Genomic DNA, 10,797 nt, shown 5'->3' with positions numbered 1-10,797 from the left:
CTGCTGCCCTATTCGCTTTGGACAAGTTATCCCCTGTGTATCATTGCTCCTTCAGTTTATTATCTCCTAATTTGTACCTTCAAACTTGACAAGATCAATAAAGCTGTACTCTCTCTGTAAGACTATCCTGTGACAGATTCTTTTATAAAAAAAAAGGACCACTATCACTACAAGGCATTTTCAGTGTCTTAACCAGCCACGCCTAAGTGAGCAAATTCTTTCCAATAAGGGGAAACAACACCCACACGCATCTTTTTGATCATTGCAAAACATTATCTAGTAGATTTACATATACACTCTTCAAAAAAAGTTAAGGATCACTTTTTTACAAGCACACCACACAAAACAGACAACACCGAATTCTTTCTTTTAAAAAAAAATATATGATTGAACAATCAAGGAGTAATGACAAACAAAGCAAAGATCAAACGCGGCCGCCACAATTTAGCTAGAGTGGGTCAAACGTGACAACCCTCGAAAATGGAATTCACAACAATGTGAATCAGTCTGCCCTCCGTTGTGTGTCAGGCATTCAACACATCGTTGGCGCATGGAGTGGATCAGGTTGTATATGAATGCTCTGGGAACTCCATTCCACTCCTGCTGGAGCCATTGCAGCAGTTGACCCAGATTGGCAGGAGGAGGGTGATGTTGCTGTACCCGACGACAAAGTTCGTTCCACATGTGCTCTATGGGGTTCAGGTCCGGGCTGTTGACTGGCCACAGCATCCTGTTGACCCTGGCCTGCTAGATGAAGGTGTTTACAGCTGCAGAGCGATGGGGAGGTGCGTTGTCATCCTGAAGAATCGCAAGAGGGCCGATCGCTTGGAGGGCTGGAACGACTAGGGGTTGCAGGATCTCATACATGGTACAGAGGTGTCCTTAGACGTGTGTTGATCCCTCCCCAGACCATCACAGAGCCTCCGCCAAAACGCTGTCGTTCCAGAACAGCGCCATCTGCAAAGCGCTCTCCGCGACGCCTCCACACTCGGATGCGACCATCAGCAGGTTCCAAGCAAAAGCGGGACTCATCTGTACACAACACCTGAGCCCACTGCTGACGTTGCCACCTCACATGTTGAGTGCACCAGGCTCAGCGAGCTGCTCGGTGATTAGCAGTCAGGGTTGTTCCTCGGACTGGACTCCTTGCACCCAAGCCAAAGTTGTGTAAGCGGTTTCGGATCGTCTGACCACTAACAACAGGTGTTTTTATTTTTTATTTTTTTTCGTTTATGGGCTGAAACTCCCACGGCTTTTACGTGCATGACCGTTTTTACCCCGCCATTTAGGCAGCCATACGCCGCTTTCAGAGGAAGCATGCTTGGTATTTTTGTGTTTCTATAACCCACCGAACTCTGACATGGATTACAGGATCTTTTTCGTGCGCACTTGGTCTTGTGCTTGCGTGTACACATGGGGGTGTTCGGACACCGAGGAGAGTCTGCACACAAAGTTGACTCTGAGAAATGAATCTCTCGCCGAACGTGGGGACAAACACACGCTGACAGCGGCCAACTGGATACAAATCCAGCGCGCTACCGACTGAGCTACATCCCCGCCCCACTACCAACAGTGTTGGTGGTAGCTTGTAGGCGTTGCCTAATGTTGTTTGCCGTAGCCAACCTTTGTTGCATGGCCTGCCTCTGAATGAAGCGATCCTCTCTTTGTGTGGTGACTCTGGGTCGACCAGAACGTTGTCGCTCCTGCACTCTCCCAGTTGCCTGGAATCTCTGTTTTAGTCTGATGATGACAGAGGGAGCCACTGCAAGCCTCTGGGCCACTTGCCTGGCAGCAACACCGTCTTGTAGCCATCCTATTGCCCTTCCTCTATCCAAATCGCTCAGTTTTCTTCGTGGGGGCATGTTGCTACTGTGCATAATTGTGTCAGCGTGTCAACCTTTAAACACAAGCTGGTGAGCGATGTTCATAGCCAGGACCCTGTTGTAGCACGTGCATCACAACCTTTTGCCCTGGCTTGCGTTCCGCAAATTTCATGGGGCTATACAAAACACCATTTTTCTTCCAAAATGCAGAAGCTTTTGAGAAGTCCCACAAAGGGAAATAACTCTGCCTGCCAAATAAAATTGATTGTTCATTTGTTAATTCAAACACATTAATCTTTTGATTATTACGTCGATGTTTAATTTTTTGGCAATTTTTTATAATTAGATCCGTTTTTTCAACCGATCCTTAACTTTTTTTGAAGAGTGTACATGCATTGAGGAAAGTGACAGATTATTCTCTCATTAAAATTCCGTTGTAACTTGTATGCACTACAAAAATTACCTTTGTATTTCTTAGCTGTTATTTCACAAACACATTTCATGGTATTCTGCACAGTGCTTGTGTATCCGCCCTCATGATTATAATGCTTAGGATTGGTGTCATATGATTGCTCTAATTCCAAAAAGTAAATGAGAAGATATTTAACTTTCTAGTTTGCTGTTAGGTAGATTTTTGGTTCCTCTTTCCTGTCATGCTCTCTTTTTCTTCATGAATTCTTTTCTTTTTTCTGCCTTCTTGCTCATTCACCTGTATTTTTTCCAAAAATCTCTTCTCTTGCCGCTTGTCTCGCGATTCATGTATAGTTTAATCTGTTAGTGTTCTGATGTAAGTCCAGCAGTAGATAGGTTAAGCCTATTTTAACATACTGGAAACTGGTAATCTTCCAGTAGGTATTAATTTAGTTTTACTAAAGCCTGCTGGGACACAAGTAATGGGTTAGTGCATTTGTAAACACGAATCGCTTGACAAGTGGCCCCCTTCATCCCCCCTTCCTCGTCCTGATATGGCTCTGCGTAGTCGGCTGGACGTTAAGCAACACATAAACAAACAAACAAAGAGGAATAAAGGGTTGCTCCAGGAAACCATCATAAATATAAATCCAACAACTTTTTGATTATTTTACAACTGGTTCAATGATGAAGTGGTTAGATCCTGTTGCGACATTCTCAGTTACTTAACCTCCTCCCCCCCCCGATAGTCATAGAGAGACCTCAGCTTAAATCCAAAATTCCAACAAGTAATAATTGTAATAATTATATCCAGCGGGGAAGTGAGTTTACCCAACCGAAGGGTTGGGAATATATCTGGTTGTGTACATTCTCAACTACGCTATAGGCGAGCAGCCATACATCCACAAAATAAAGAGTCTTTCCCTTTCAGCAGCTCATGTACGTGTGCAATGTGCTGGTGTACTCTCACTCCTCTTCTTCTTTCAGATTACAGATTACAACACGAGTATGTATATATGTATAGGTTACAACACGAGTGGTTTTTTATATGGCTTGTATTTCAGTCAAGACCCAGCGGATGAATATCATCGGGAGACACGAGCCTCTGGCGAGTGGCTCTCGATTGATATTCCCGCTGTGTCTTGACTGAAATACAAGCCATATAAAAAACCACTCGTGTTGTAATCTGTATATTCCATTCTACCATCAAACATAAAGTGTAGACTACTAGCGGCACTGTTGCGATCTGTGCAGGGTAAAACTGTTGCCAGCGAGACTTAGCCCTTTTGCAACCTTAAACTAAGTGACCGTCGCTGAAAAAATAAAACGAATGAGTGCATCGATAAGTACGCGGTAACACTACTTTCAGACCATTTAAAAGCTTTAAGTAAAGGTTCATAAGTTGCAAGAAAGTAATGAAGTCGAATAGAAATTAATTTAGTTGAAGCGCACAATTCTTTTGTTTTGCGTTTCAGGTCGGCAGAACGGGCGAAACGGGTTTGGGACCCATTTGGCTTACTCGATTCAGAATCGATTCCACGTTGTTTTTCTCGAACGTGTGTAATTAGGCTTATTGACAGAGAAGCAAATTTTAGGGAACAAATACGTAGGTTTAGATTTAACCATTTGCTCCCTATTTGAAATGTATCTACGTGATAAACTGTTTTGCGAGTGTGTTTGCATGGATGAACTTAAACTGGTATGGGTGTGAGGAAAACGCGACCGACACGTCTGTCACCGCCGATTGATTGCATTATGAAGGAATATGACTGGATTACGGAAAAATATGTGGACTTACTGCAGAGCCAGGCAAAAGAGTAGACTTGCTCGCAAAACACGTGAAACAGCCGATGTTTGATAGCTGAAGGCGCACACCAAAACACACTACCGACATATTTTCAAAAGTCGTCTGCTAACGATGCAAGGGGAGGGTACTCGTGTTTTTGTTTTGGTTCGCTAGCATCTGGTTATCTTGTAAGTTGAATGTTCGTTTTTTTCGCCCTGCATTGCTTTCATAATGAAAGAAACTTTTGCTTATTGCATCTCATACATCAGATCAGTTCTGAGATTCATTTTTGCGTGCAACTGATATGGTTTTCTGAGCCGTGCAATACGATTTTAGAACTTCATACAAATGTGTCACATTGTTCGGCGCGAGGTCAAAGGTCGGGAGGAAAGTAGTCCTTTGCCCAAATCGGAATCTGCACTATCATATATTTTTTGGAGTCCATGATGTATTTATTGAGCAATAAAAATACAACATATATACCCATACTGAAGTAACAGAGACAAAGAAGGGAGGTCATGGGATATATATATGTTAGGCGCGTTTGATCGATATGCGCGATCGCGCGATCGCGCTGCGCGTTTGGTGGATCGATCAAACGCGCACACATCGATCGATGTGTGCGCGTTTGACCAATACAAAGAATACAAGAATCGTTAAAACGCGCAGCTCTTATATACTTGCGCATTTGGACGATCCGTCTCACAAATCACCATACTACGCACACACACGTCTGCTGGCAATGACCGGAAGTTATGACCGGAAGTAGGCCTAGCTATAAGTGTCTAAACAACAATCTGTAAGACATTTTAAAGGCAGAGTAAGCCTCCCGTAAACCATCACAGATACGGTCAGGCTTTTACACACAGTACAAACACCCTTTCATTTAAACACTCACCAATTGAGAACATCCTAGGTGCCCTCCGTAAAGAGCGAACAATTTTCAAAGAATTTATTTTTGCGTGGTTTATCTTACCCCTGAGCCATCGTGAACCCGTGTGATCCAGTTTTCCCCCTTTTCACAATGCAGTCGTCATAGTTAGTCATTTGAATGCGACTCGACGTGAGCTTATCTACAATAGCACGTTTTTTATGCACGAAACAACGGCTGTGGTTCACAAGAACTATAGCGATGGCTTTTGACTGTTGAGAGGAACGGCGATTTGCACTGCTAAACCGGGCCGTCGTCTGCTACGACCCTTGCGTGACCCTGCTTCCGGGCTTTTCTTTTTTTAAACTTTCACAACTTCGAATTGTTCTGATCTTGTCTTGATGAAAAACGAATTCTTTTATGATTAAAGAATGTTTGTGTAACAAGCTGCCAATTTATTATTTAGATTTTAAAAGTTAGGTCTAGCGCAAAAACGAGGCGCCATTGTTCTTCAGGGCCAAGTCCACGAAAATAAATTCTTGGAAAATGTATCACGCTCGACAGAAAGCAGCCAGGATGTTCCCGTTCGGTGAGCGTTCAAATGGAAGTATGCTTGTACTGTATTTAGACGCTCGGGGAGCTCTGTGATGGTTTACGGGAGGCTTACTGTGCCTTTAAAAAAGAAGAAAAAATGGAATTATATTGTACCAAACACTTAGACTACCTCAAAGACATCACATCACAGGTATATAATCGAAATGGGAATACATAGGAACAAACTTTTTATGATGAAACGCAGACACACGCAATAATAGTAATATAAGAATAAGATCATAAGAGAGAGAGAGAGAGAGAGAGAGAGAGAGAGAGAGAGAGAGAGAGAGAGAGAGAGAGAGAGAGAGAGAGAGAGAGAGAGAGAGAGAGAGAGAGAGAGAGAGAGAGAGAGACTGTTTGAAAGATTGAGAGGCCTGACAACAAACAAATCAAAAACGTTGTTGGGGTATATTTCGGAACATTCCTGTATTTGAAACTTTTCACTTCCGGCGTGCGATGTGTGTGTGTGGTAGGGACTTACTTTGTGACAGATCGTCCAAATGCGCAAGTATAAGAGCTGCGCGTTTTAACGATTCTTGTATTCTTTGTAGCCTATTCTTTGCATCGATCAAATGCGCACACATCGATCGATGTGTGCGCGTTTGATTGATCCACCAAACGCGCAGCGCGATCGCGCGATCGCGCAGATCGATCAAACGCGCCTAACATATATATATATATATATATATAGGGGGCGGGGTTGAATATGTTAAAAGGTATACGTTAAGATCATTATCTAAGAATATTTACAGCCTCTCTTCACCTTCATGGGGAAGGGCCATTAAAAACATAATCTTTAATTTAAGTATATTGTTATAAGAAAAAGTGTTAAAACTCAGGACCACGCTCAGTTAAAAAAGTTTAAAAAATGAAACTTGTGAGAATAAATAGGGAGGGTGTGCAAGGCACGTAATAATTTTCTCAGGATGTAAAAAGTCAGGCACACACATTCATGCTCGCACGCATGTATCCTGCGCCATATAGGTCCTGTCCGTACTAGATTGAATAAAAATGATAGGATAATAAAAATAAATATCTGCATTGTCCGTCGACCTCCCCGCCACTGCAATAGTCGCAGGTGAGGCGGTAGCACAATGCAGTCTTAATTAAGAAAAAAAATGTCAGGACGAAATGGAGATCTCTCGTTTGTTATGTTTTATTTTTTAAATAGATAGTAGAGTCCGGGAGCAGGAGCTGAGCTCTATAATTAGGTTGTCTGGGCTGCGGCACTCGATCACTAGGTGGGGCACTGCCCTTCGCTCCCTGTTACCCGAGTGCCAGCAGCCGCAGTTTTAGTCAAGTTTGGTGATACCAAAAAAAATAATAAAATAAAATAAAATAAAACACCACACACACACACACATACATACACACATGTCTGCTAGGTGGGGCAATGCCCTTCGCTCCCTGCAAGACATGCGTGTAGGACCACATGTCATGTAGGTCCGATGTTTTTAATGTTAGGTCTGTGTACTCTTGTAAGGATACACTATGTTGGTTTTGAAATGTCAGAGCCCTAGAGACAAGAAGCTGCCGCGCGGGTTTCACATGATCTGACAGAGCTGTCTATACCGCAATGGAGGCCTCCACTAAGCACCAGGGCCGAAAGGGGGTGATGGGGGGGAGAGGGAAGGGGATGGGAAAGTGTTAGGAGGCCTTACGGTATTCTTATGGTAAAATATGTACCGGTGTGGTTAGCTGTTGAAAGACAAAATATGCGGCTCAGACCCACACACTCATGGGGGAGTGGTATACGAGCCTGCATAGTAGTAAGGTATGTCTCCAGCCGAGCTCGCTATGTTTAGTTAAATATTGTTGAGGTGTCAATTTATGGGTTGACATATGTTTATGTAAGTTTAGGAAATAAGGTATATTTTCCGGACACTGGTCAAAGACGTGCTCTAAACCGATTAATTGTCCACAGGAGCAGTGTGGTTTAAAGATCTTATAGATAGTGCCGCCAGTACGAAGGCGTCTAAAAATACGCAATAGCACTGGGGGCAGTACGTGAGTGGGCAGACAAGGGTTATTTGGGCAGAATAATGTTTTATATACAGAATTTATTTTGGAGTAGATTTCGGATAGTGAGAAGCCTACGTTTGTGTTTATAAAGGGGTTATCAGTTGCTTCTTTAGCTGCACGGTCCGCCGCCTCGTTACCAGCTAAGCCAAAGTGAGACGGGACCTATTGGAGGTCCAGCTGGGTGCCTGAGACAATCATTTGATGTGAAATTATATTTATGTCGTGGATCATGTCAGTACGATTACTAGAACCGTACAACAGGGCCTGCAACGACGATAAAGAGTCAGATAAAATCACAACGTGGTGTGGGGTTATAATAAGGTCGTTTATAAAGGTCAGCGCCATGAGTATGGCAAAAAGCTCAGCTGTAAAAATTGAGACTTCATTATTTAGTCTGTACTTCTTAGTTATTTTTAGGGACGGGATAACAAAGGCACAGCCCACTCTTCCGTCATCCAGCTTTGAACCGTCTGTGTAGACATGTAAAAAATTTGAAAATGTTGTATTAATTATGTCCTTGGCCATAGTCGCCAGGAGGAGAGGATTATCTTTTTTACTAATCTCCGCCCCAAGGTCGCAGTGAAACTTGGGAGTCTCCAGCAACCAGGGGGGTTATGGGGACACAGGTACTTGGTTACAGTTTACGTCAAAATTACATTGTTTTAATACGGGGGATATATAATCTAATATGGGCTGGGTTTTTGACTTTCTGTTTTCGCTAATACGATTTGCAATACATAGGTTGGGGTACTCCTTGGAAAGGTTATCGAGCACATCAGTGACCGTGTTTGGCACTGAACGGGCGCGTGCGTAATAGCGCGCACAGTGTAGTTTGCGGTAGTCGCAAAGGCTGAGCCAGCCTGCCTCCCGGTAGACTTTTGTATTGCTAGTCCATCGTGGGAGGCCGAGTGCTATTTTTAAAGCTCTGCACTCCGTTGCTTGCAGGCTGGCCAGCCTAGACGCACTGGCAGAGAAAAAACTTTCCTGTCCGTAAGTGAGCCGTGATCTGATCAGGGAGTTGACGATGTCAACTAGTATCTTCTGACCAAAGGCCCACGGCTCGGAGGACAGTATTTTAATCATGTTTAAAGTTTGTTTAGCTTTAGAGTTCAGGTTAATAATGTGTGCTCGCCATGTAAGTAGGCGATCTACAGTTACGCCCAGAAACTTTACATGCGGGCTGGGTTTAATTTGCTTTCCATTGACTTGTATGGAGCATTTGTCAATGATAAACTTCTGCCTACTGGCAACAAAGAAGACTGTTTTCTCGGGTGCCAGAGTAAAACCGTTATCGTGCATATAGCGACTCAGCTGGTCCACCTTCTGTTGATATTCGGCCATGTCAATATGATTTTTGACATATGTCCCTTTGGCCATTGGTTTTTTATTATCGAGGAGGGCGAGATCGTCAGCATACAGCAGTACGGATGCCCCTCCCACGTCCACCTTGTCGATGTCATGGAGCATGATGCTGAAAAGGATCGGGGCAATGATACTACCCTGGGGTACCCCCATGTCCAGCTTGTGAGACGCAGAGAGGGCAGAGCCGACTTTAACATTCAGGGTTCTATCAGTAATGAAATCTTTAATAAAATGATAAATATTCCCAGATAATCCAATATTTGATAATTTGTGTAGCAGTCTGGCGTGCCATACACTATCGTAAGCTCCCTTCACATCAAAGAAGGTGCCCAGTAGTGCCTGCTTTTTGTAGGAGAGAGTCTTTTTTATTCTCTCGACAAAGTTGATGGCGTGATCAGTGCAAGACCGGCCCTTTCGGAATCCGGCTTGGCATACAGGAATGATATTATTTTTATCTAGGAAATATTGTAGTCTCCGTTGAACAACTCTTTCATATATCTTCCCTAGGTGTGGGGTTAGGGAAATGGGTCTGTAGCTCTCGGGCAAGTCCTTTGGTTTGCCATGTTTGAAAATGGCTACCACTTGGGCTTCCTTCCACTCGAGCGGGATTTGTTTTTTTGACCAACACGTGTTAAAAAAGTTGGTTAAGATTTTCAGAAAACTATCTGGAAAATGTTTGATCATCTGATATGCGAGGCCTTTTTGACAGATTTAATTTGTCCAATGGCATTTGTCGTTTCCTTAACACTAAGCATACTATTGACAGGCATATTATTATTACAACGTGGGTGCTGATATCCCGACTCCTGGTCTGCTCTGTACTGTTGTGCGTTTGCACTTAGATAACTTGTTTGGCTTGCTTTTGCAAACGTAGATGCTAAAATGTCAGCTTTTTCCTGGTTATTTTTTGTAAGGGTTTGACCAATTTGTAAGCGTTGTTCAGTGGTGCTAAGGCGTTTTTTATATTTAGCTATTTTATTCCAGACTTTACTTGTGTCTCTGTAGCTGAGCCTTTCCTCGGCTAAGAAGCGCTCCCAGTCTTTGAGTTTAGCAGCTGCTATAGTGGCATTGCAGTTTGACTGCCAGGACTCCTTCATTAGCCTATGGTTGGCCGCATCGCTGACAGAGAGATATTTTCGGGTAAAAAACCTTTTTTCTGCTATGGCGGCGTCACAGTCCCCGTTCCACCAAGAGGTAGACTTAGAGGGGAAGTTACTACCGTTATTACTTTGTTTTTTGGGTATGCTGACGTCTGCCACTCCGATAATGGTATCACGAATGTTTTGGTAGTACGCGTTAATATCAGGATTGGTAAGCTCTTCGGCGTTCGTATTACTTAGCAGGTGTCTGAATCGAGCCCAGTCTGCTTTTAGGTAGTTGTATTTAATTTGATGATTTTGCTCTTCTTTTTCTATATTCAGGTTGTTCACCTTATTGCTTAATAAAAATGGGCTGTTGGTTACCTCGGTCTGGTATCCTCGTCATTGAGCCGTCATTAAGGACGACCAAATCAGAGTCCGTAATGTTTAGTGCTAATTGACTAGGGTCACGATAGCGTTGGTTATTATGTTTATTTGCGTTCCATAGCCGGTCATGGTCGTTAAAATCGCCGACTACCAGCCAGTTACATTTGGTGGATTTTAAGTTTCTGACCCACGCCGTGGTGTCTGCCCTTGAGCAACCAGCTGGATAATAGACATTAACAATGTTAAGTCTCCGCTGTCTCTTAAGGGAGATTTCCACGACGCAGGCCTTACATTTGTCTATAGGTTTTACCACTGAGGGTATGGGTTTATATACTGTTCAAAAAAAGAAACGCATAGTTGCTACTTGCCAAATTTGTTTTATTTTTCGAAAAAATTAACAGAAAATCCAATATTTAGATTATTTGTTTGAAATTTGGTATGGACACAGTTGAATGCACACAC

At 43.2% G+C, this 10,797-nt stretch overlaps 1 protein-coding gene across 1 annotated transcript; it reads right to left on the bottom strand.

Annotated features, from left to right (window-relative positions):
* Nucleotides 1-7,669: 7,669 nt before the first annotated feature.
* LOC138951428 (uncharacterized) lies at nucleotides 7,670-9,966 on the bottom strand. Its single transcript, XM_070323034.1, has 3 exons — nucleotides 9,861-9,966; nucleotides 8,681-9,057; nucleotides 7,670-7,771 (listed from the first exon to the last, which is right to left on the bottom strand). Exons 1-3 carry the CDS (start codon nucleotides 9,964-9,966, stop codon nucleotides 7,670-7,672), a joined length of 585 nt encoding a protein of 194 aa, XP_070179135.1.
* Nucleotides 9,967-10,797: the final 831 nt, after the last annotated feature.

The sequence above is a fragment of the Littorina saxatilis genome, linkage group LG16, assembly GCF_037325665.1.
Source record: "Littorina saxatilis isolate snail1 linkage group LG16, US_GU_Lsax_2.0, whole genome shotgun sequence".
NCBI classification, from domain to species: domain Eukaryota; kingdom Metazoa; phylum Mollusca; class Gastropoda; order Littorinimorpha; family Littorinidae; genus Littorina; species Littorina saxatilis.
This window is presented reverse-complemented; position numbering and strand designations above follow the sequence as displayed.

Bases quoted from the DNA above. Each gene is read 5' to 3' on its own strand.
- LOC138951428 (XM_070323034.1), bottom strand. From the start codon at position 9,966: ATGAAGGAGTCCTGGCAGTCAAACTGCAATGCCACTATAGCAGCTGCT. The intron at 9,058-9,860 runs GTAAAGTCTGGA...TGAATGTTAAAG, and splicing joins GCTCAGCTACAGAGACACAA to TCGGCTCTGCCCTCTCTGCG. The intron at 7,772-8,680 runs GTAAAGTTTCTG...TCGTCGTTGCAG, and splicing joins AAATTAAACCCAGCCCGCAT to GCCCTGTTGTACGGTTCTAG.